Source organism: Diadema setosum, chromosome 5, assembly GCF_964275005.1.
Source record: "Diadema setosum chromosome 5, eeDiaSeto1, whole genome shotgun sequence".
Lineage (NCBI taxonomy): Eukaryota > Metazoa > Echinodermata > Echinoidea > Diadematoida > Diadematidae > Diadema > Diadema setosum.
In genome coordinates this window covers 34,571,408-34,598,893 of record NC_092689.1, presented here as the reverse complement: position 1 = coordinate 34,598,893, position 27,486 = coordinate 34,571,408, and the positions used below count along the sequence as shown (strand labels likewise).

At 39.4% G+C, this 27,486-nt stretch overlaps 1 protein-coding gene across 1 annotated transcript; it reads right to left on the bottom strand.

Annotated features, from left to right (window-relative positions):
• Positions 1-4,836: 4,836 nt before the first annotated feature.
• Positions 4,837-25,168, bottom strand: LOC140229329 (kelch-like protein 3). Its single transcript, XM_072309605.1, has 13 exons — positions 25,102-25,168; positions 21,710-21,835; positions 20,598-20,826; positions 19,557-19,732; positions 18,422-18,518; positions 16,510-16,654; positions 15,513-15,634; positions 14,370-14,487; positions 13,941-14,138; positions 12,806-12,907; positions 12,116-12,244; positions 10,854-10,994; positions 4,837-6,016 (listed from the first exon to the last, which is right to left on the bottom strand). The coding sequence occupies exons 2-13, from the start codon at positions 21,802-21,804 to the stop codon at positions 5,754-5,756; spliced, it is 1,815 nt and encodes a 604-aa protein (XP_072165706.1). The 5' UTR covers positions 21,805-21,835; positions 25,102-25,168; the 3' UTR covers positions 4,837-5,753.
• Positions 25,169-27,486: the final 2,318 nt, after the last annotated feature.

Sequence of the window (27,486 nt, the reverse complement as noted above, 5' to 3'; positions counted from 1 at the left end):
GACCGGTGCTATAAGTTTTGAGAATTAGGTCATCCATGTATCCCCATGCTATCCGGTCTTTAAAGGGGAAATCCAGTCCACATATAAGTCAGTCTGTTAAAAAAGAGTAGATCTTACGAGTTCAATGGTAAAAATTTGACTGAAATCAGATGAAAAATTAGGAAGTCATGACATTTTGAAGTTTTGCTATTTTCGGTAAAAGTTTTTGTACAATGGATATGAATATGCAAATGAGAGTGGGCTAACCATGTCATACCCTCACAATTTTCCATTGATCATGTACAAAAAAAAAAGAAGAAAATTCCATGTCTCTGTCATTGAAGTCTGAAACATGTAATTCCTGGTTGAATAACTTCAGAATGGTGATCAGTTCGATATACAAGGATTTGAACTTCGGGCATAATTGCGTTGAATGAAATGCTGGAAATTTCAAAGTTTTATGTAGAAACTATATGGCAAGTTGTGAGCGGATGACATGCTCACTTTGCCATTTGCATATTCATATTGACTGTTCAAGAAGTGTTTCCCCTCCAAATTAGCAAAACTTCAAAATGTCATAACTTCCTTATTTTTCCTCCAATTTCAGTCAAAATTATATTGTCAAACTTGTAATATTTTACTCTTTCTTATCAGACTAACTTATATTTAGACTGGATTTCCCCTTTTTGTAATGAACAAAAGAATGCAACGAACATTGAATTCAAACACACGAAAGAAATGCATTTGAGGCTCGCATCTCATGTATGTATTTCAAGTAAAATGCATTGCTACATCACAATTTTTTTCCTCTCTCTTTTCTTCCCGTCCATTCCCTACTGCCTTTCTGTAAATCATCTTTGTGTTGTATTACAGTGACAGATGAGAATGATCCAAGAACACTGTTTGGTGTTAAGTGGCACATTCTTATGAATCTCTTCAACTTTTTGATACATACCATTCTTCCTTGGCATCACAATCTATTTCTCATTATGTATTCAAAGTTTATGCGCACTTCAATTGCAAAGGTCCCCAGGGCAACTTACGTCCTACTGACACTATTCCTCTGCAGTTTGTCTAACGCCAGTGAAGCTACTTTACTTCTGTACTCAAAAAAGTTATAATTACTTGGTATTTTCTTGAAAGCACATTTCATGAAGCTATTCAAATCAGCTAAGATCTCTACTAAATATATTTTCAAGATTTGTAACTCAATTTCTATCTATTAGTTGTTGCTGTGTGGTGTATGCATCATACAAGCTGTTTAATGGCCAGAAACAACCTTCATTAACAGGGTACAGATAAAGTTTGAATGTGTCGGTATAAAAGGCTCACTTATCAACGCCATTAGCGCTTTGCCGAAGGAAATTGAATTTCTAGTTCACTGGACTGCTCGTCATTACCATGAATAGGAGAGAAACATGCATAAATTTGAATATATCCAGCAAAATGTCTCATTTACACCATCAACTTCAGCAAATAATCAATTTTTCCCCTCTCTTCATAAAAGGAAAATAGTGTTTTGCTGCAAAGGTTGCAATTTCCAACATTTTAACAAGAGTGTGGGGATTTGTCTTTCTAGCACTGATGACCTAGGCATGAAGCATTAAAACGGTCCACTCATACAACCTGAAAGTACAGATATTCTCCTCATTTCCCTTTAATACTTCAACAGGAAACTTTCATCACAAAGAGGATGTAGAATTGGTTGCAAAAAGCGAAAATTAGTCACAGATTCCTGGGTTGAGAAAACTGTGGTTGTATGGTTATCACTGTTGACACATTATTCTGGAGACCTGGGCACCATTTCATGGAAGTTGTCAGCCCTGACGAGTTGTCAGTCCCTAACAATTTCAGTAAAATCCTTGGTTTTGATTGGCTGAAAAGCTCTGGTCACTAACTGTTACTATGGTGATTACCAGAGACTGAAAACTTGTCAGGGCTGACAAATTTCATGAAACGGTGCCCTGATCACACCTCCTTTTAACTGCAATATTGAAAAGATGAATGTTATTGATAAATCTGAGCTTGTTGATCCATAAAGTCATGATGAACATTAGTGATGGCATGTAAGCCTGCTTATGGATACTTTCAAACAGTATTTGAAAAAAAAAAAAATCATACTCAGTTCTCTTATTCAGTACCTCATACTTTCATTTTTCATTTTTTTTTTTTCTTAAATAGTCATAACTCATTGGCAAGTAATTGAAATTGTCATCCGGCATTCACAAACTTAGAGACTTCTACGTAACATAATATCAAATGTAATAGAGTGATATACAAATTTTGCTAAGGTAACAAATGTACAAATCTACAAATATGTACAAGGGCTATGCACAAGTCTTTATTTGCACACACAAATCTTGAATATTGAGGTTTCTCTCCAGGCTTTCCTTCCTTACCTCACTCTTCATTCTGTATCCCATGACGAAAAGAAGAAACTAAACATATCTTGGTCCCAGGTATCAATTTCACTTACGCAGACATGGGCATACGTTCACAAAACACACACAGGGTGACAGTTATGCAGTGTTGCAGGCTTACTACCGTATCTTTATCAACTTCTTTTATCTTTACATCTGAGCAAATGATAGATCCTATTTGATCTATAACTGTATCTGGCATTTTTTTTTTCTCTCTCTCTTTTAAATCATGCCATTTAAACTCATATGACCTCAAGCAAAACACTGTCCCAGAATTCAGCCATTTCTAAACAAAATAATGACACTGTAGGAATAAATAAGAGAGTAGCGATGCAGCTGAATATACTTTACTGAGGAAATACAAATTTAATCCTTGAATTCTGCTCTGTTCTTCAGTCCTACCTAAAATCCCAATGATGGACAGACGCAACTTGCTAACTGCAGTGCCTTGAAAAGAACAATTTCCCTGAACTTCGTCGATTGCAGCTTTATGTTGTTTTTTTTTTCAAAGGTGCACTGTATGATATATTTCTCTGGTAAGTGCAGAGATGCTTGAGAGCGAGAAAGCCCTTCTGACATGTGATTGTCAAAAAGCCGCTAAAATGCTAAGACTGCTTCCTACTGTCTACAGGGAAGCACAGCTTTTATCTCCAACACGATATCCACCTCTCGCGGCGTCATCTCGTCTCGAAGCACAGCTCGCCCGTGGAGCTACTCTGAGAGGAGACACGACAACCGAGAACGGAGGAAAAACAATCACGCACCCGACGTTACGACAAAGTAGCCACAAAGACTTACCTACGCACACACTCCCCGAGAAAAACAAAAGGCAGCACTTTTCTACTGTACAGTTCCAACAATAACATCTGAGAATGCCATCCTCATCAATAAATACTTCTGTGAAAATATTCACTATCTGGCACTACTAGCGCTGTACAGTTCCCTCCCCTCCCCTTCACTACTTCCTTTCCAGGAATAAGACACACATACACAAAGACACTAGAATACATCAAATTAACCATTTCGTTTGAAAAATTGCATTTACATCCCATACGCTTTAAATATTGCAGAAGAACGTACGGACATACCCTCCGATTGTTGCCACATATGCGGATTGATGAAAGAATGTTGGCATTAAATAGGAGGAGCGTAGCGCAGATGTGAGGACGACTTGGCGGAGAGAAATTTCCACATCATCCACTTGCTTCAATAACACGAGAACACCAATTATTGCTCTGAGGTGCAGAGTGTTAAGCCCAGGGGAGGGTATCACGGCAGTAGTCCATTTAGTTGGGAGGAGGAGGAAGGGCAGTTATCAAAGACTCAATAATTGTCTATCTTAAAAAGAAATAGCAAATGTATACTGAAATAATAATAATAATAACAATTAAAAACAAGAGACCCGCGGGTCTAGCGCTCACCTGAGTATCGCAAGTTCACCTTTCATGCAGTCACTAATCTAAATTATTCACAGCTCTACTAAAATTTGACCAGGCATTCTCAAGTAGAAGATGAAAATGTACAATAAGGGCCCAAATTTTTTTAACATTCCTTAATTTGGGGGGATTGGGGCCCCCTAGGGCCCTCTGGGTGGGGCATGGTGCCCATTTCAATAAATTGAGATCCTGACCCCCTAGGGATGCTACCTGCCAAGTTTGACGAAAATCCATCATGAGGTTTTTAGGAAGAAGATGAAAATGTACAATTCAGGCCTCCATTTGGACCTTCCCATCCCCCCCCCCCCCCCCCCAAGAGGGGCACCCCTGGATCTGCTATTAACAAACTTGAAACTACAGTCATTAATGTACTCACTCATAGTATTACCTTAGCTCTATAACTTCTGATTCTAGAGAAGATTTTTAAAGATTCCTTCATTTTGGGGGTTTTGGGACCCCCTGGGGCCACCTGGGTGGGGCATGGTGCCCATTTTAACAAATTGAGATCCTAACCCCCTAGGGATGCTACCTGCCAAGTTTGGTGAAAATGGGTCATGGGGTTCTCAAGAAGAAGATGAAAATGTACAATTTAGGCCCCATTAGGACCCCTCCCCACCCCCCTCCCCTGGGTCCCAAGGGGGGGGGGGGCACCCCTGATTCTGCCATGAACAAACTTGAAACTACAGTCATCAATGTACTAACTCATAGTATTAACTTAGCTCTATCACTTCTGGTTCTAGAGAAGAAGATTTTTACAGATTCCTTAATTTTGGGGGGGGCCCCCTGGGTGGGGCATGGTGCCCATTTTAACAAATTGAGTTCCTAACCCCCTAGGGATGCTACCTGCCAAGTTTGATGAAAATCGGTCTTGGGGTTTTCAAGAAGAAGATAAAAATGTAAAAAGTTTACGCACGACGGACGACGCACGACGCACGCCGGACGCCGGACGAAGGGCGATCGCAATAGCTCACTTGAGCCTTTGGCTCAGGTGAGCTAAAAAGGTGTTGATGCCTCTGGCAGCCTGTAGTGCAAGTGGCATCCACAAGTAGACACAAAAATTCCGTCAAGGAACCTTGTGCATGAAGTAGAACGCAGCTCAATTTTGAGTTGTGGCCCACGGCAACCAGCTGTATGGTACATAACCCACCCCAGATGGGGTCAGCAGAGTTTACCTATGGAATGCAGTTTGAGCGGCACGTCCTTTCCACTTTGGTCCAAGGGATCTCCTTTTGGCAACTATTTCTCTACAGAACGGGACAATACACAGATCAGAGAGATTCTTCCCCATAGACTGTGCATGGCCTGAGTGGGGTCGCACCCCTTAAGATTTGGTCTAATGACTTGTTTTGACGCAGGTCAAAAACTACAGACACATGTACACCGAGATACCCTCATTTTTTGTTGGGACCTCGCAGCACTGACGCTGCATACTCATCTACATTAACACTTTCGGTGCCAGAGACTTTGGACAGTGCATGCAGGGCTACGGGGTTTTCTACGCCAAATCAGCACTCAAAGCACCTAAAGGGCTAAGATGGTCCCTCTATTCTTTGATTCTCATGAACATGTTATACGTTCCAGGACATAACTAACACCTCCCCATCTCAATGCCTCAATTTGCTCTCCCAAACCAAAACATAATGCCGCGCAAAGTGAAATTTGCTCAAATCAATCACTTCATTACACAGATCACGCTGCACTGCTGCCCAATATCTGTCTTGGTACAGCTATCGACGCCATGTGAGTACCGCATGCGATCTTGCTTTTGTTCATCTCATCGTCCACTTCATGCTCGACAACGAAAAACAAACAATGTGTTCTCCAATGACGGTCAACGGCAGCTGCCGGGCAGGCCGTCAGTGTCAATTCAGGACACAAGTCCAATACGTGAGCCGATTCAAGAAGCAATCGGGAGCGGTCACAGCTTGGGCAGCGGTCCGTACGCGCCTTCTGTCTTCATGCTCTCGGACTCCCACTGGAGGGCGTTGCCTTCCCGGAAAGTGTTCAGCGACGGGACCTTGTCGATCGTGGCAATGCCCGAGTAGCTCCGCCCCGTGGTCATCTTCGACGTCACCAGCTTCCAGGTGTCAGCCCGTGAGTTGTAGCACTCCACCGAGGCCAGGTTTGCCGAGCCATCATCCCCGCCGACCACATAGAGCAAGCCGTTGACAGAGGCTACCCCTAATGGAATAATAAACAGCAAAAGAGATTTGTTGGCACTAACATCACCAAATCAATGCAGCCACAATTTAAAATAGATGTGGATCTCATTGTTGACACTCTCTGCCCGCCAAAAAAGGCACTATTTTGAAAAGAATGTAACATAGGAAAAGAAGACTGGAAAAGGAACAAAGATGATTCATAGAGGCTTTATTACTCGAGTACAGTTAAAGAATCTCCACCTGTCTTATTTATGTAAACAGTATTGTAATAGACACTATGACATCCATGGCTTTATGACAATTCCTGCTTGCATTAGGTGTGGCAATTTGAAAATAAGGGTGGGCTGGAGTAGAGAATAAATACAGGTAGAGTAAATGTCAGCATTCATATATGAAAGAAAAATGAGGGACAAAAAGTATTTGAAACAAAATGTGATGAATCACAAATGTTTATGTTGATTCAAATGTTTTCATCTATCGTAATCATGTATGTATGAGATTGTAGAAGAATAAAGAACATGCACAGCACATGAGAACTTAATCTTTAATTGCATGCAGCAGTGCTGACTTAACCCTATTCTAACTGGGGGGGGGGGGGGTCAAATTGACCCCCCCTCGATGTTTCGCGCCACGATTTCGCAACGCTCAAAGCTTTTGCCGCGTCGTTTCACGACTTTTTTCATTGAAGTCTCCCGCATATTTTGAGACCAAATTTGCGACGTCCGGGTACACCGTTTTGAAGTTACGTAATGTTTTGCATATGCATGTCAACCAAAAAACAGCTCAAATTCATGATATCGTGTGCAAATCCAATGCAAATTGTGTTTTTTGGTTAAATTGATATAAATTAGATTATTTCAACTTTTAACCATTGAAATTAATCAATTCTAGTGTAGATAAGTCTGAAAAAGTGCCTGCAACAAGTTTTGGCAAAAAAACAATGGAAAACAAAAGGTTTAAAAAACAATAAAATACATAAGAAATTAACAAAACAATAAAAAACAAAAGAAATTAATTTCAATTGAGCTATTTTTTTACACAAAAATTGTTTGATGCGTCTTGAGGAATTCTGAAACAAAAATTTAGCAATCCTGCAGTCTTTTTTATGGAGTTATAGGTGAAAATATGATTTCATGCACAAATTCGCATAATTAATTTATTAAAAATAGAAAGGCAATATTTTTCTATTGTATGACAATGTAATCTTGTAGTTGACATCCAGCTCTATCTTCAGGCAAAATTTCGCGGCGATCGCGCGATCAGCGGCCGAGATCTGAAGGGGGGGGTCAAATTGACCCCCCCTCAGTAAAAACTTGGTCTCAAATAGCCCAGTTAGAATAGGGTTAACATGGGTGGGGGGGGGGGGGGCACAGTGCCATCACATATGACACTTCCTGGCAGCAGTTGTGACTGATTATTGCACTTTCTGCTCTGTAACTACTGCTATTGTTTTTGGTGAATTTGCGACATATTTGTGTGCAGAAGCGTTTCCTTGGCTGTTTCCTTAACTCCTTGAGTGACACTCTCCTTTGGTCTTTCCTCTTTCCTGTTTCCCTTCATATTGGCTTGCATGCTTTCATTTCCATATTTAATGCAGTTGGATAGAGGAAAATCAAGGAAATAACATGAAAGAGTGTACACACATACTCACAAACACGCACACACACAATAAACAAACATACATACTTACATGCATGCATGCCTACATTATGTATAGAGACGCATATTAGATAAACACACATACAAACATACATAGATACATCAACTGCGAGCACAGCCACATTTGCGTGACATGCAACACATTATCCTACACAAACACAAAACATTTCCTTCTTATGATTCTATGATCTTATAAAATGAGAAGGAACCTAATCATGTGATTGACTGAGTGCTATCATATGACCAGTCTTTTTTTTTTTTCCTAAAAGCCCAAATTTACTTTCTACCAGGTGTTATGATACTACTGACTAGTATGGCACTCAGCTTATATACCTGTATAACAATGCAATTGTTTGGGTGTGCAGTACAGTTAGCTTGCAGCTGGTGCTAGCCTCAGTATCATGAGAAATTAGCTGCTATGGAATTTAAATTTTGAATACTGGTTTTGTGCAATGAAAATAATAACACTAGTTCTCATCCTAACTTTTAACTAATCATTTTTGAAATATGACAACCCTCCAAGCATCATTTTATCTTCGATTGGTATATTACTCCTTTTTCTTGTGTGCTCAGGTTAATCTATTCACCTTATATGTATATGTATATTTGTATTTTGTGTGCAATCGTGTGTAATGTCGTGTAAGCGTAGATTTCTAGGATGTCTCGATGATATTGACTTTGATACTCTTAATGAATTTCTATCACCACCTGAATCTGAAATAAATAATGATTCACTTCAAACAAATTGTACACCGGAGGAGTTTAATGACTTTATTGAAAATAGATATTCTAATGATGATCTCATTAAATATTTGTCATGTATTCATATTAATGTGAGAAGCTTGTGTCATAATTTTGATGATTTGTCACTTTTTCTATCTTCTTTGTCTATGCAAACAAAAATTGTTGGCATCAGCGAGACATGGATGAATGATAATTCCCCTTTATCACTGTGCAGTATGAATGATTATGAGTTTGTTGGTAACAATCGCAAAACAAAACGCGGAGGAGGTGTTGGATTATATGTACACAAAGACATATCTTTTAATCGCCGTTGTGATCTTGATACCAATACTGATTTTTTAGAGAGTATTTTTATAGAAGTAACAAATTGCAATTTCTCTATTTTGATATGTGTTGTATATAGACCACCCAATAAGTCAGTTAATGAATTTTGTGAGTTTTTGATTGATATTTTGGATATTGTAAAAAAAGAAAAGAAAATATTTTATCTAATGGGAGATTTTAATATTGATTTGCTTAAAGTAGGGCATGTGCAATATGTAAATGACATATAACAATTAACATATCAAAAACTAATTTTATGATATTTACAAAGAAAAAATGTAACACCGACACTGTATTCATTAGCATGTGTGGTTCTCAAATTTTGCAGACACCTTCACTGAAATTCCTTGGCGTGCATGTAGATAATAAATTGAATTGGTCGAATCATATTAATTTTGTTTGTAATAAATTATCAAAAAATATTGGTGTAATGAATAAACTAAGTTTTCTTCCAAAGTCTGTTTTAAAATCAATTTATAATGCCATAATTCTACCTCATTTGTACTATGGCATAACTGTCTGGGGCAATGCTCACGAATGTTATATTCAAAGACTTTCAGTGCTTCAAAAACGTGCAATACGAATCATTTCCCATGCCTCTTTTCTTGCCCACTCCCAACCACTGTTCCTATCCCTGAAGATATTGCGGTTGAATGATATGTACAAATATCAAGCTGGAATTTTTATGTATTTGTGTAAAAATCGTTTGTTACCAAAGACTCTCTTAGATTTGTTCACTTTTAATAATCAAATTCATAATTATAGCACGCGATCCGCCAATGATTTTCACCTACCTCTATCTCGTACTTCTTTTTATCAAAGATCTATCATTTACATTGGTCCTACCCTGTGGAATTCTCTCCCCTGTGCAATTCGTAATGCTAACTCTTTGAATACGTTTAAATCTGGTTACAAAAAAGCTCTTCTCAATAATTACAGCCAAATTTATTAAGGTAAGGAGTATGTTTTTTATCCCCTATGTTTCGAGACATCCTGTATTATTGTCATTTTATGTTTTGCTTTGTCTTGTGTTGTGCTGTTCTAACGTTTTTACTTTCATTGGAACACATTATATAAATAATTGAAATTGATTGAATTATTCTAGGTCAGCTGTAAATAAGGGACATCTCCTTTCTGGCTGCTACCTACCATAGCATATTTGTTAACCTATGTACGTGTAATTGTCAATCTATTTATGTATTTTTGTTCCTTTTCACTGTCTTACTGAAATGTTTGTAATCATATCCGAATATTGATATATGTAATCGTTTTAATATGTTCCTTGCTTTGGTGAAATAAAGAAACTTGAAACTTGAAACTTGAAACTAAATCATATCCCTATTTTACAAAACAAATAATGCATCTTACTTGGTTGGGTGATAGTAAAATTAAACCCCCTTCAGCAACATTTGAACAGTAGAAAACACACTAACTTGATTCTTGTGTTTTGGACTTGTCAAAAGTTACTATTGGGTGGACAATTCTTTGTAGCGCCCCATGAAATGTGCATTATTTGCATATCATATACCAAGGGTAGCATACTCTGTGTGAACACTGTTCTTCCAGAGGGTCCTGCATTTATTATTACCCAAGCACTCCCACGTACTCATTCTTACACCTGGGCCCAGGGGAATATTGTGGGTAAAAACATCTTGTCCAAGCATTTTGTATGACTTGAACTCAGAACCTCGTCTTCAAAGTCTTAAGCCCGCTGCACACTATACGATATGACCAGTCGTACGACCTTCAGACCGAAGTGTGACGTCACCAGCCTTGCCAGTTTCAGTCGTTTGACTGGGTCTTAGTGCCAGTTGCAGAGATTTGACATGTTGAATTTCCACGACCAGTCATGGGCTCTCAGCCAATCACTATACAGTATTATGCAAAGAGTATAGAAGCGCACACAATGAGCACTGCATGCACTTCCATACTCATTCGAGCCAACAGCCTTTTTTTCGCGGCATTAAACTACCGCGAATTTAATGCACTATAAAGACAAAACCTTTCGAGTGCATTTTACTCTCGCCAATCTTGGCTCCTTGCGAAATTCACAAAAGTTTCATGCCCATGAAAATTGTAGGTTTTACAGTATATCACACACAGTGCCCCCTTGTGTCTCTATGTCTAACCTGCATTGCGTCTGCACAGTGTCATTTCGGACACCTGTGTCCACTTGTCCATGTCCGGGTTGTACATCTCGACGCTCTTCCTGACCATCGGCCCATCGTGGCCTCCCACGGCGTAGAGAAGGCCGTCGACCACGCCCACACCTGGTCAATCACAGCAGACAATGAAGAAAGATAAAGTTAAAGAGAGAAAGATAACATACAAAGAGAGTTCAAACAAACAATCTACAAAAGCACTCAGAGAGCGCGGACCTCCGTCAAGCAGATCATTCCCACCAATATATGCATATGCTAAAAATGGCCAAAGATAAATTTTCAATGTCAAAGAATCTTTTCTTGAGCAGTGTCATTGCATGTACCAGAGCTTCTTGCCACGCCTCCATCACATGTTCAGTACGCATATGTGCAGCTTGAATTCCCTCATTGTTGGCCCAAAGAATCCTTAAAGATATTCAACAAAAATTCCTGGATGCAGATGGTGATCCGGATTACTCTCAAAATTTTATCATCTGTTCCTTGTGTCATTCACAACTTATCCTGAAAATTTCATTCAAATTCATTCATAACTTTTTGAGTCATTTTGCAAACAGACAAACTGACAGACAAACACACAAACCAGCCAGCGTCGGCAAAAATATAACCTTCTTTTAGGTTTAGTGACATATTATCATATGGAAATTCTACTGCAGCTTTAACATTTGCCTATCTTTGCACAACATTGAAACTAAAGATGGCAGTGTATGGGGTAGAGACATGTAACTCATGCTGCCTATGAAATATTCACTTGATAAGGTGAGCCAATGTATAACACACAGGATGCAAAAGGTAGAACACATTCAGATAAAGCTAAATAGAGACTGTCACAAACATTTACATTTTGGGGCTGAACACACGCCACATACAATTTCTGATGGCAATTGGTAGTTTGCTGGGGTGGACTTCAGTACTTTCATTGCTGTGGCATCAGATCTCACCATTCATTACTACCCATGATCATTACATATTTTCCTCACTAAGTGGGCTCATCAATTACACAGCAGATACGGAATATTCATATGGATAAGAGAAAACAACAGGGAAATGGCTAAAAAGCACTTACAAACTTAAGTCTGAAAGTGTGGTACATAATATTTCCCACAGCATTCTCTGCTACTGCGAGAAGTAACTTGGTATAAAATGGGAGAGCTTGTTAGAGAGAGAGAGAGAGAGAGAGAGAGACTAGAAAACTGTACATAATTTGAGAAGCAGAAGCAAATTTTTGTTACCTGCTCCACTTCGTCTCGTGCTCATCTCTGCTACGGGCATCCACTTATTTTCGGTTGGGTCGTACCGCTCCACGGAGCTTAGACAGTGCCTTGATGCTCCGTCATACCCACCTACCGCGTACAGATAACCTGCGGTGGATGATACACAAAAACAACAAAAACCATATCATACTGGGGCACGATGCGCAACCATGCCATACACACTCTTGGCTGTAACAGATACTGTATATGCTATATATTTTTATGGAGGTATTTAATTTTACGAATTTTGCATAGTCGGGTGCTAATTGCGAATTTCAAAACATGCAGAAATATTGACTCTGATCCCATGGATTTAACCACATGAGAAATTGTTGAGAAGTCCCGATTTGTGAAAAACTAGACTTGCTAAATATATGGCACATACTGTTACAGTAGTACATTTTCTGCAAATTACTTAAATTCACGGGATGCACGGCTAGCCATTTCTTGGCAAGTTTGCGAACTCTTGCCATACCAGTGCAAGATAGTACATTTACAGAGTCTAATGTCAGTGATCATAATGGTAAATTGATATCACACGTGTGGCCAGTAAAAATCAATGCACAGCTCTCAACCAATGAGATTGCAGAATTTTCTTGACCCGTTCTATAGATACCATCCATCCACTTTTTCTGTCTCCAGCCAAACTGGAGGACCAGTCTCACTCACCGTTGAGGACCGCCACACCCACACTGCTCCTCCGGGTCTTCATGGGGGCGACCGGTCTCCACTCATTGACCTTGGGGTCGTAGGCTTCTACACTGCTAAGACCTGCACACAGGAGAGGCATAAGATTATTGGCTGGTGTAGAGGTGTAGCTTGTTGTAACAGAAAATCAACACTCCCTGAGACCACATGCGAAGTGGTCGAGAGGGGCACAAATGTTATGGTGACCTTCGAGTGCGCGGGAACTTCCACCATATAAACTGTATGTACAATGCGAGACCGCATACCACCTTCAAAGCGCTCTAAATGTTGGTGACCATCTACTCACAGTTTTGAGTTTTGGAGCATTCCTGAACCAAGCCTCCAGTGGGGCATAATTTTAGAGCACTCCTGGGCCCAACCGTCTGTTCATAAAGAGTTTAGAGGGCTTCAGGAACACTCCTGGGCACCATTTCATCAAAGATGTTAGGATATCAACTCTTGCTGGAATGGCAACTTTCCATAGCAACAGCCAATCAGGGAGCTGGATTCTTGCCATTACCATGACAACTATTATTCCAAAAAGAGTTGCTATCATATCAACTTTTCATGAAATGGGCCTTGCAGTGCTCTAAATGCCCTATACAAATAGGGTATTACATTTACGTATCACACATACTGGGACCAGATTCTACTTGGAATTCACAGTGGTCACCAATGTTTCCATGCTCCCCTGGTCTTAACAAACTTTTGTTGTAATTGCATACTTGGCAACAGGATGGCATGTGACATACTTAAAAAGCAAGTTTGTTTGTTTTTCTGCACTGACAACATGTCATTGACACATAATACTTTACTTTCTCTTTTATGCATGACTCTTTCATTGCACTTTGGATGAAAGCATTATATCTAACAATAACTGTCATTATCTTTGCTAGCAAAGTTAACAGTGTGACAAATCTCCTAAACTGGCTATCTTTGAGAAATTTGTCAAAAAACAGGAATGGTTTGCATGATTTACATCAATTTGCTGTAAAAAGGTAAATTTGAAGTCTTACTAAAACTATTCTCATAGCAAGATTTTCTATTGTAATATCCAACTTGTACCATCATGCAAATCAAGTGGAGAAATACACCAGCTAACTGAAGCATTCATTACCTGTGGTACCGTCGAAACCACCGACGGCGTAAATCATGCCGTTCAGCACCGCTACCCCAAGAGTGCTACGCCGCGCGTCCATCGAGGCTACAGAGGACCACATGTTTCTCACGGGATCGTAGACGTCGACCGTCCGGACTCTCAGCGACCCGTTGAAGCCGCCGACAGCGTAGACCATGCCATTGAGGACGGCGACTCCTGAGGTTTAAAGGGTTAAACGAGGAAGGACCAAATTATGAATCACTACTTTGGCTGTGTCTGCAAATAAGGGCTCCTAACTGCAATCCTGTCAGAATGAAATCTCAAAACGTCATTGAAATTGTCACACAACCACATGGCTGACAGCAATAAAGGGGCTTGGGAAACATAATGTAAATCCACAGGTGCACAAATTAGGTCACGCGGTCAAACTTCGGCCGGACTTCCTACCTGCCCGACATCTCCTGGAAGGCATCTCAGCTGCTTGCGTCCAGGTCTCTTCCTTGAAGTCGTACACCTCCACGCTGCGGATGGCCTTCGGTGCCTGGCCTCCAACCACCAACATTAACTGCAGCACACACATAGCAGACAGAGGGGTCAACAGTGATAGCTAAATACAAAGCCACAATGCTTCTCACATTTGATCAATGCAAAGTAGATATTGCACAGACACCAAGACCACTATGTACTTGTAAATCTTTGCGCAAATATGGATGGCCAACAGTCTTTAACTTTGACAGTCTTCCATCTTATTGTATTCTTAAATGCAAATGGAAGATTTTAAGGAAGATTGTATATCTCATCATAGGCATAAGTATCACATCACCAAATGTTGTCTTGGTCTGTACCACGGTAGTTGTAAAACCCTTCCTCAGCAGTTGCGCTTAAAAATGAGAAAGAAATAGCATCAGATGTCAAAAAAATACACCTCTGCTTGCCTCTATTAGCCTCAGTCTATCATTTTGTATTGTCATCTCTTTCTGTGTCCAGTTTTCTCTACTTACAGCAATCTGTGATGTTCTGCACCATGCTTCATCCTGACCTTTGACCTTGTATTTCCCGGAAAGTCACACATCTCAAACCTTAAAGGGGCATTCCAGACGATTTTCATAATTTCACATTCTGTGGTACATAGATCAACAGCTCCATGTATAGATTTGTGGAATCTATTGTGATCCTTGAGCAGAGAAATCAATACTCTAAAAAATCTTAAACAAATTACACCGAACAGTGTTGATGACATAGGAGCCTCACATATTTCAGAAATGGCGCAATGTAATTCCTTTACAATACCACATGCTTCACAAGTTCACCTGTGTAGAATTTATGCATGCCTTCTTCTTTTGTTCTGCATCCTTGAGCCCCAACTCATGCATTCTTGTTGTGAGGCTGCCATGCCATCAACCTTGTTCATTGTGATTCGTTATAAATTTTGAAAACACTCCTCTTCCTCATCCCAATCACTACAAATTCTGAAACTCTGCACCCAGTGTAACCAATTTATACATGTTCATTATGTAGAAGCCTGAAAATCATCTGGAGGTCTCCCTTAAGGAAGAGTCATGATCACTCATCCACATCACTTTGTCTCACCTTTGGAAGACCAATTGGTGTTCGCTTCCTGGTTCTCGGGTTCTTCATTCGACTCCTCTCCTCCTTGTGTAGTAGGTGGTACTTCATTGCCTCGATCAGGAAATCTTTGCACGAACTATTACCTACGGACATCGGTAATGCAACAGAGAATGAAAACAGAGATGTTGAGAAAACTCTTCAAATGCTCACAGCTCATGTAAATCTGTGGCAGCGTGGGAATGTGCAACAAGCTGATATGACAAAGAGTACTTGTCAGTTTCAGAAGTATCCATAACAATATTTGTAATGATCAAATGTTTATATGAAAGCGGATAGTTTGTTATGATTAAATGTTTATAAGAAAGTGATAATATCAAGCATAGCAGCACCAAAATATCTGTCACAGTCCTTGATAATCCCTTGCCTGCACAATTTGTTATTTGATATTCATGTAACACATGTGAGAAGCCTTGAAATGTAAGTTGGTTCACCCCCCCCCCCCCAAAAAAAAAAAAAAATAAATAAAATAAAAATAAAAATAAAAATAAATAAATAAATAAATAAAATAAAATAAAATAAAATCTAGCTTTATGCATTGACTGTGTCTCTCACATGTCACATAAACTTTGATGCAAGTTTGTACTACAATTTCTGTACTCAGGAGTTCATGAACTATACAACTGGGTGCAATAACCAGGTACCCTAAATTCATCCCTCCAAGCTTATTGCCTTGTGTGTATTCAGTTGCATATTTGACTGATTGTATGCATCAATTTTCCGACTCATTCACAAAATAGCCCAGAAAAATTAAAGCTCTTTCACCTCCCATCAATTCTGAGGTATATCTGCACTCATGCAAAATACCATTTCACAAAGTGATGTGCTATGCATGTCAGCAGCAAGGAAGCAACCAATCAGCTATGTGCATTTACACTGCTGCCATGGGAACTGAAATTATTGTGATTTAATACAACTGCGAACATTTTCATGGGATAGGTCCCAGTGGGTCCTGCATTACTTTTGATTAAGGGCTCCTTGTCCACTCGCTGAATGAGGTACTCCTTGGGGAGCAATGGTAGCCTGACGTACTCCACCAGCTGAGGCATGTAGTCACTGCGGTTTGCTTCATCCTGCCTCACCCAGGCAACCACAGCTTCAAAGACCTGGGAGGAGGGGTGGGGTAAAGTTTACATGCAAGATTTAAGAGATAAACAAAGATGAAGGTGTAAACTTCTCATGAGCAACCTAATCCAGGCAATTCAAAATATTTCACACTGAAACACTTTTGAAACCATACCTGCCATCTGCTCAGTTTGGTTTTAATAGTCCGATTCCTTAGTTACATATCCTTATCCCAAAACAAACATACAAGTGTATTTGGGACAAGTATATGATATGAAAGTACCAGTAAGAAAGAGGTACACATGAAGATATTGATGGGTCAAGGAACAAATGTATGTAGTTTATGAAGAATTAATTTTATCTCTTTGTGGGGTCTCATTGCAAAGTTCATAAACACATAAAAATGGTACATGACACCTCAAATAATCTGAGAGCATTTGACTGAATGAAAGGCAATAATGTCCACAAGGGGTGAGAAGTAGGAGTTTCAATAGGTCTAAATGTTTTGAGGTCATGTTTCCTACTCAACATTTATGAACCTACAACCGAAAATGAAAGTGTTGTGGTCATATATCTGCTGGCATGTTAACAGCCAGCATGCTTCAATTTTTTTTCCTCACACCATCTGCCCAATGTGAGTGACTTTTTACATGTCTTGAGCTTGTAAACGGCAATGGTGAAGTCTCCTACACTTGAACAAAACAATGAAAAGGAGTTGAGGTTAGACAATTACCATTTCTCTGAATTGCTAAGAACCAAGAGCACTTTTCTACTAGGGAAAGCTATGTTGACAAAAAGTAAGCAGTTCCAAAACTGGAAATATACAATATGACAAAATAAACATGAAAAGAAAAAAAAAAAATTTGCCGATAACCTGAACTCAACTGTGGCTTAAAAACATTTTCAGGAGTTCTCCTCTTGAGGAATGTGTTGGACTGACACTAACTCATTTGTAACAATCCCAGCTGAGGGTTGCAAGACTCATACATGTGTGTGGACTTCAGCCTCACTCAGCAAAATGACCAGCTACTATATCAATAGTGCCTGCATACTTTCCCAGTTGCATAAAACTTCAAATAGTAACAGAGTCACAAGATGAAGGGTGCTTTTGACAGACAAACACGCAAAATGCAAGTAGTCAGAGAGCTGATGACACAAGCCAATTCAGGGGGATGAGAACATTACATGATTATGTAATCTTAAACACGATCATGTGCTTGTGACAATGTTAGGTCATAATCCATAGCAGAGCTGTGCCACAGTGGCATCTACATAGTATCTTCCCCTTGTCAGACAGAGAGTCCAACCCAAAGTACCTCTTAAACAGGAGATTATCCCACCCGGACCCCCTAGCGAATTAAACTGGAGACTCAGATTGTGTGAACATGTGAGCAATATTATGTGCACGTACGCACAATACAAACTTAAAGTATGTCATTACTTGTGGCCCAAGCTCTAGGGTTATAGATAGTCTCTGGTGCAATCTTAGCCTTATTTTTGAACATGCATGACAAAACTTCAGCTGAGCAAGAGAAAGCTAAATTTTCAGTGTGAGAGAGCTAAATCTAAAGCTGGAGAGAGTTACATTTTGAGTTGGGAGGAAGCTAAATTTCAAGCGGGAGAAAAGACATTATAAGCAGGAGAAAAGACATCTCAAGCAGGAGACACACAGCTAGAGTGGGAGAAATTCAAACTTGAGCAGGAGAGCGAGAAGATTTTGAGAAAATGGCCTCAAAGTGGGAGATCTCCCACTAAAAGCACAAGAGTTGGAGTCTCTGCCTCATCACTACTATCAAGACGAGCTTTACCTCCTCTTCTGAATGAACGGTTAGGTGATCACTGCTGATCAGCTCGCACACCTGAGCCGCAGAGAGGGCAAAGAACTCGTCGCTGCGCACCACGGCACTGGAGGGGGAGAAAATGATAGGCAGAATTAGTAGATTCAACGAGACAGATGTATACTTTACTTACTTTACTTTAACTTTTCTGAAATGATGGTGTAGGTAAGGAGGACCTATTCATCAATCAGGGTTGGGTTATCCTCTGCTGTTGTCAGTCCTTCCTATCGCCTGCACTAATCTCATTCAAATCAAGTTACACCTTAAAGTGATATCCTAAAATTTAAAATTACAGAAGATACACATCGCAGGGAGAGCAGTAAGCTGCGTGAGACCCAAGACCTAATGTCATTACTCATAGTCAAATGCAACGCCCTTCCAGTGTTCGTCTAGCTTATTCTTAAAGGCATTCACAGAACATGCTGAGACTACATCTTCTGAAAGAGAATTCCACATATCAACCACTCTGTTGGCAAAAAAAAGTACTTCCTCATATCGAATGGTAGAGTGTGAGCATCAGGAGAAATGAGGAAGACAGAGACAAAAAGAGACATAGTACAATACAGTGTGTCTCAGATATACAGCTATTCATGACACATGCAAATTTTTTACACATTTCATATGCTGCCACATTTTTGCAAGTATAATATTTTGCTTGCTGGGTCTTGTACAAAGATTTTACAAGTGGAACTACTGATGGAACTGTTGATGGAATGTGAAAGAATAACTATTTCATTTTGTGAGAAAATCAGCAATTTCCATCCCAGGAACAATACACAACCCACTTGCACTGTGGGAGGCTATGTTTCGCGAGTTGTTAGTTTCACAAAGATCGGTGGACTCACAAAATTTAGGAAATATATACCACATATAAAGTTTCTGACTTTTACCAGGGATACATATAATCAATTACAGTCTTCCTATGCACAAGTTTCTCAACAACAGCCAGCCGTAGCATATTCTAGCATGTACATTTGGAATGCATGGAATGCTGTAATTGTGTATATTAGGTGAACAATCCCTGCTTGCTATCTCAACAATGCTTTACTGATGTCTAACACAGTGCCCAAACTATGACAGCAGATGTGCCTAATCTCTCTCATACCTGAAGTGTTGCATGGTGTAGTTCTGGGCATAGTGGTAGAGATCACTGCAGGAGTGGACGTCAGCAAAGGCCTGAATCCCCAAACAGTTGGTGGGATGCAGCTGTTTCTGGAGAAAGTCGCAGCATGCAACACGGACATCATTCAGCTGGAGCAGGCTGGCGGCTGGCAAAAGAGTCTGGATTTGATTGATCAGGTAAATTTTGTGAGGTAAGTATCGAACATGTGGTAATTTTGTCACTCATCAAGTATTTTTTATTCTCCATATAAAAACAAATGTGAAAAACATACTTCTTCATTTACACTTAGACGAGGTTCAGTATCTTGACCACCGACTTCACGGATTGATGTTTAATCCTGCCTACACAACAGCAATATTTCCCAATTCATTTCTATCCATTACACTGATAAATGTTGTCGATTTCCCCATAGAAGTTATGCTAGTGACCTTTCACCTTGACCTTTCAACTCCTATCATTTCATGCAACTAATTATTTACTTATCTATTTTCTTCTTACCCAATGATATAACAACACAATCCCCTATCTGAAGTTATGGCTTGAAATGACAATTCAAACTAAAACAGAGAGAGATCTTTGACCTTGACCTTTGACCTCTAGTGCTAATGATAGTCTATTTGTATCCTGTCCACAACCATGAAGTAGAAATACATGTAGTTATTCCTAGCTAAAGTAATGGAATGGCTAAATTCACATTTTTGGCAAAAGTACAGTGACTGTTGATTTTGACCTATTTACCACTGTCATGTCATGAAAATCATTTTCTGATTTGTTTCTAAAACCATCAGGAGGGATTCAACTCATTTTACATGAGATACAATTCATGATTTTTTTCATTTCACTTCAAGGAAAATGCTTTATGCGCTCGTCACTGGAAAACTTGTGGCAATGACACACTTCTACCATTCTCTTTGCTTTTTAAACTTAACTCTATTTACTACAGTCAACTTCAACGTGGAGTAGATTGTCCTATCTGTTTTGCATTTTGTTTTATTTCTTTACAGGAATTACTCCTCATCATACCTGCACATTTTCTTCCGTGACTTGCACCTCTGATGTGTAGACAAAGTCAATGAGGAGGGAGAGCGCCCTCCCGTCCACCTCCTGCAAGATTATCTTTTCCGCTCGGCTCTCCGACAGCTCGCTGGTGAACATGGCCGCAAAGTACTGGCTGCAGGACGCCAGAACAATGCGGTGGGCAGGAATCTCCACACCCTCTGCCTCCAGAATGACATCACAGAGGACATTTTGCCTGTGATAATGTATTACAGTATAAAAGCTCAGCCTTTATCATTTGTATGATGAAGGAAACTCCTTTGGCCATGAGACCTAACCCAATCAGTTACACTGTCCTTGCATCAATACATTTTTTTTTTCTTTCTTCTTTTTTTTCCACATACACTAACCAGATTGTAATTTTCAGAAGTTCAACAACAAAACATAGCAAAATACAAAACAAGCAGAATTAAAGGTATGTGTACTTTAAAGTACTCCCTTGTTGAAAAACACAGTGGATTACCGCCTTTAGAAAATAAACTGATTACAGCTTATACTGATGACTCAACACTGTCAAAACTGGATGGTTATGTACAACACTACATGTGTAAATGATCACAAAGAAAGAAAAGGTTTAGACTTACAAAGTTTGTTCATAACTGTTATTAGTAAAACACAGAATGACTTAGATTTGTGGAATAAAAAGAAGAGAATATTCATGGCTGAACTTGTGAAATCCTTGTTCTGAAATGTAACAAACCCCGCATGCTTATTATTGATGCATAGTAACATATTTTGACGATTTTGGTGTTTACTATCAAAGAGGATGTAAGAAGATGGTTTGGACTTTTGATTCACAAACACACACTTCATGCAAGCATCATATCTGCCTGAACTTGAAATCAACACCTTGCCTCAAACTGTTGTGAAAATCAAACTGTAATTTATGTCAGTTGAGTCCAGCTGGCGCTGCAATTTGTTTTAACATTCATACCATTAAGCATAATTACACTTAGGGAGTTTGAATCCCTAACTTAGAACCAATACTGACTTTTTTTTCTTTTTTTTTTTGAGGAAAAAAAAAAGAAGAAACTTGTTCACGGAGGAGCATCAAAATACAGCTTTCCCCACAAACTCACTTTCGGAAGACATTGAGCATTTCAAATGCCTTGCGGGTGTGGATGTTGTTGGTGTAGGGCGGAGCATCGGGAGGAGCGATCTCCATGTCCTCCATCTCGGCTGCCTCCGGGAGATCCACAGTGATTCTGGCAGAAGACCAGGCAGGGGAAAGATGAATGGCATTAGCTAAAGACATGACCATGTGTTTTGGAATGCTGCTAGTAAACAGTATTGGTAGCAGCAACACAAGGTGTGACAGAGGTTTGTGACTGAAGTACCAACAGTGCTGGTAGTATGATCAGAAGGACAGAAGTGGTTCAAAGGGGTGCTGCTCGATTCACCATTGGAGACTATCCACCATACACAGTGCTTTGTTACTGAAATGCTCAACTTGTTAAAATGGCAGTCTCTCTCAGAAAGAAGAGTCCAGCTACAAGTCACCATGCTGTACCATATCTTGCATGGATTGATTGCCATCCCACCTGAACCGCCTGCACATCTACCCAGTAACATGACCATCTCTTGACGGCAACATGCTCAATATCACCAGCAACTCTGCAGGATTATCTGAGTTTCAAAACTGCTATGCTATTAAAACCAGCTTCCCACCAGTGTGACAGCCACTTCTACCCAAGAACAGTTTAGGAGGTAGCTTTTTGGGGTGACACTGCATCAAACCTAGCTGGAAGAGGAACTATTTTTACTTGTACATGGAGCACTCTTTACTTTAAATACAAAATGTGTATTTGTAAACTCATGAATTTTTATTGAGGATCAAACAATGCAGCATGGCACACTAGATAGTTTTCGGCACTGCACAAAGTAAAAAAAAAAACTCTGCCGAGAGGTCAGTACTTCATTTGGAAGGAGGAGAAGAAGAAGAAGAAGAAGAAGAAGAAGAAGAAGAAAAAGAAGAAGAAGAAGAAGAAGAAGAAGAAGAAGAAGAAGAAGAAGAAGAAGAAGTAGTAGTAATCAGGGCTGCCAACACTGGAAACTAGTTGAGAGTGAGACTCCCATAGGCCAATGGTATAATTTAGGAGTCAAAATGAGTGAGATCATTAGAAATGCATGCAAATGAAATAAAGTTTTAGAGTGAGAAAGGACCAAAATGCGCGAGTCTCACGCTCAATGCGTGAGAGTTGGCAGCCCTGCAGTAATTTTATTGGGTATAAATGTGAAAGAAGCAAAAAGTAGTATTATGGAGTAGTATAGGGGATGTCAAGGTCAATGGTAGCCCCTGTTCCCGTTTAGATAGGAAGATTCTATGGACAGAACCTTTGAAAATTCATGGGTGGTGTGATTTGTTTTTTCACATATTTCCCTGATTTCCCCCCTTTTTTTTTTAAAAGCCAAAAAAAAAAAGGTACAAAGAAAATATGAAGAGAATTCCACAAAATTTTTATGAAAAGTAGACATTCCTTTGACTTCGTACTGACATATATGTTAAAGGTCCTGTTTACCTTTGGGAATAGTGATTTTAAAAATTTTCAAGATATGACATTTACCGGTAATGCATATTATAGGTCTGTTGTACCAAAAAACATACAATCATATACAATTTTTGCGACAAAGCCTAAAATATTAGGAGATATCTGTATTTTTCTCAATAAACCGTAACTGTACACGATTTAGTCTGGAAACATTTTTATTATAACTATTGTTCACATTTTGTATATTCAACAATACTTAACCTCGATTTCACTGATTCAAATTCTTACATTGATTGTTTCTATCCCTAATTCACATTTTATAACTATTCTTAAAAATTATAACTATTCTAAAAAATTAATGGTGGGGTTTTTGTTTCATCTGCAAAATAATAGTAAATTATGCCTTGAAGGGTAATGCTATTCCAACTGCTTTCTGAAAGAGATGAGTCAAACCACATAAAGTGCAGAAATGGTTTGCATCAAGTCTGCATATTAATGATCGTTCATTGTGAAGGGATGTGTGCGCTGTTCTTGTGATGTCATACTCATACCTTATTTTTTTTTCTCTTTTTTTTTGTGGTAACATTAATCAAGGAGAAAGCATCAGCATTTTTTCCTTTTCGAGTAGAGTCTGCTCAAATATTTTACATAAATTAGGTGATAAAATGTCTTGTAAATGGAAATAAATGTGTAATGTTAGTTTACTGACCATTAATTTGCTACTGTAAAAATGGAAATTTTTGCGGTGTTGAAATTTTTGCGCATTTCACGCAACCAGAGACTAGCACAAAAATAACAGTACGCAAATATTTTTGCTCGCCACTATATATGTTACAGTGCTTGATGTCTTGATTCCGCGAAATTAAAAGCACGCGAAGCTCTTCTTATACCCAGCCGAGCGCGAAAAATTACTCGCGCAAAAATATCCACTTTTAAAGTAGTTTATAACTTCACTGTACAATTCTCTGTCTCGACTCCATACATGTTAGCAGGGTTCAACTGACAAATAGCACTGGATATTCTAACTCGGGTAACCTTTAAATTTGCGACTCTAACATTTACACAACATCACAAAGACTGCAAACTTACAAAAACAAAATCCAAACAATTTTGTCTTACTCTTTCTTGCTTATCACATCTCAACAGCAATTAAGGCACTAACAGTTGAAACTTCAAAAGAAAAACAACATAATTCAACAAATAAGCGGTCAACTGTCTGTCATTGTTTGAGAAATTTCACCTATTGGAAATGAGATCAGACTAGACAGGTCTATTCAGAGCTCTTACTAATGACCTAATGTAATCACGAGTGTTTTCAAATATGTTAGTTGTTAAACATCCACCATTAATATTATATAATAAACATTTCCCTTGTATGTCGATGTAGGGAGCCTATGAGGCAATATTCACCAGATAATGCGGCATGTTTAGCTAAATTTACTGGCACCAGAAAATGTCTATAGTATAGATCTACTGGGTACTAACAGGACCCCCGTAGGTGTGGTGTCTATTTCACTATCCTGGCAATAAACACTGGACTCTGGAGTGTAGCACGTACGTCTCGCACGCACGTCTCTCTACTAACCTTACTAATTTCGCTCTCATAAGTAAATTTATAGTAGTATATAAGAATTAGCAGGTATAAGAATGACACGATTCAAGCCAAGTTATACGGTTTGTTCTAACTTCTCTAGACTATAGTCTGGTTCACATCTATCGCTCAGTGTACAAATACATGTACCGCTTCGTTATCGCTATCGGGTAAAGAGCCTGCGATGCTGCCATCGCCAACGCATTGGATACCGCCAGACGTGGGTACTACTACAAGTTGTGTGTGTACTACGAGCGAGACGATCGCCAACATTGTAATTCGTTGACGAGTTCACCAAAACGCGTAACTCTACGAAAAATAAGCAAGACATAATGGCAGCAAAACCAAATTGATGTAATAAGTAGGTATTTTACCCCAAGTACAAACTTACGATTTTTGCACCCCTTTCAGACAGAAATTATGTTGAGTTTCTTCACAAGCCAGACGTAGCTTTCTTGCCCGAAGAGCTATCGATGCAGTGTTTATCACCTTTGACCGGGCGGATCGGATACGGTCAAAAACCCGGAAGTAATGAGAGCGCGTAATGAAGACATCCGTGGCATCTACATTATGCGTAACCATTATCTTGGGGAGTTGTTTAACTCCTAGTGATGACCACTCGACATGCATCGGGAATGCTTTATAGTGGTATGAAAACTCATGATCGGATACGTTTAATTATGGTAACATTTGGGTAAACCAAGGAGGTTTTATACATTGGAGTTCCAACTGGCTGTGATTATTCAAACAGTTGTCAGATTTCTATTGATGTACAAAGGAATTCCACAGGTGCACTTGTGCCTTTGTATAGTTTGATGATCGATGTTCCTTGCCGCCGTCTTGCTCAGCATTCTGAAGATTAATTTTGAACGTTATCATAATTTTGGCCATATTTTGCTTATCTATTTATTAAATGAAGTGAAATTTCAATTAATAATAAAGCATGTAAAACAAAAGACATTTCCGTCCAGAAATTTGCGCAAAAGTGTAAATCTGAGCTGTGTCACGTGAAAATGTTTAAAACTGTACCATCCTGGAAAGCTGGTTTTATCACTTTTCCGCTTAGTTTCCACAAATGAAACTAATATGGAATAATCTTCAAGTATAATTCTTTATTGATAGATATATCAGATTAGTGCCCGCATATGCCCAGTCGAGTAATTTTCATCTTCATTTCAGTATTTTTGCTCAATTTCTATTCGCGCATCCTCATGTCTGTACCACCTACCTTTTATAAGAAGGGTATAGCGAAAAGTAATTACCATCACAAAGAAATATCTTCCTTTGAAAGTGGCTAGTGATTATGCAATGAGACACGAGTTAATTGTCTTCCTATCTGCGCGGCAGATCCTGTTTTGCACATGCTTCAAATATTTTTGAGCGGCGGCTTCGAACATCTAGCAAAGAAAATAAGACGGTTGTGACTCCATTCTCTATAGAACCTCCTTGGGTATAAGCCAGATGGGTTACTGTCAACGCGACGCGGAAGGGGACGAATCTATATGACCTTATGACATGTCCTGATGGTACAGCCATCGTCCTGTTGTTGCTGTTGTTAGTTGTCAAGATGGGGCAAGATCGATGGTCATGCTTCACGTATTGATAAAATTTGATGTACTCATGACGTAAATACAGTTGTATAACCAAGGAGGTATACCTCCTTGGTATTACTTTCCTCGTACCACCAAATAAATCTTTTCCTACTTTACCGGTTCCCACAATTATTATTTTGCTTTCAACTTTGTATCATTTCTTCCTTGTCCTGCGGCGTGGTACTGCGGCGTGGTATGCATGGCCGGCCCTTTTTTTTAGCGTGCTCAAGAGTGAAAAGTTGATGGCAATAGGCTTGATTAACTTGGACGGGGGCCTATCACTGAGCAGAGTCAGCATTTGAGAATTACAAGAAAAATAAGAAAATTATGGATGCTCATCCCGGGCCTCCCTCTTTCCTCTATACCGGCAGTGACCAGGGGGTAGAGGGTTTAACCCCCCCGGCTCATTTTTAGGTGATCCGAGTATCCTCTCGGATCACCTTCTGTTTTTGTACGGATTCTTTCTTCTTCTTCTTCTTCTTCTTCTTCTTCTTCTTCTTCTTATTTCTCCTCAAAAGTTGTGCAGAGGTTACTGCTCAGAAAGTCCTCTGCCTATCAATTTCAAACTTATACCATTGGATATGATCATGTCCCAAAGACGACAGATCTAGTTATTTTGGTTTTCTTTGTTAGGGGGTTGACCCCCCCCCCCCCCGGAAAATATTATATTCTATTTTATTCATTTCATTTTATTTTTTGCTTGTCAGCCATCTTTTTTGGAGAGAAGTGGCAGCAAAATAAATATGTGAAGACTTTTTTTTGCTTGTCATGACCCATCTTTATTGGGTCACCCCCCCCCCCCCCCCCCCGTAGCAAAAAGCCAGATCCGCCCCTGACCGGCTACATACCCCCTCCCCATCTCGTCTATCCCGGTATTCCCGAAGGATAGTGTCGCCGGGAATGCATATGTCATGATTGTTCTCACATGCGTCATTTTGTGTTTCTGAGAAGTCCAAAAACAATGCTGCCATTTGGCAGCATTTAACATGCATAGCCCCCCCCCCCTGAATTACACAGACCACAATTCTTCTTACACCATCGGTTATTGACCCCGACACATTAATTTGCTTTAGTTCAATGTTTATAGGAATGTTAATTTGTTTCCGCATTGTAATCACCAACTGATGTTTAAAAGATGCAATTAAGCACGCAGAGGGAATCAAAAGGAGTTAATTAAAAAGCCT

Coding starts and splice junctions, on each gene's coding strand:
- LOC140229329 (XM_072309605.1), bottom strand. CDS start 21,804: ATGGAGGACATGGAGATCGCTCCTCCCGATGCTCCGCCCTACACCAAC. Junction 12,908..13,940: donor TGGTTTCGACGGTACCACAG/GTAATGAATGCT, acceptor TCCTGTGTGCAG/GTCTTAGCAGTGTAGAAGCC. Junction 10,995..12,115: donor CACGAGACGAAGTGGAGCAG/GTAACAAAAATT, acceptor GTGATTGACCAG/GTGTGGGCGTGGTCGACGGC.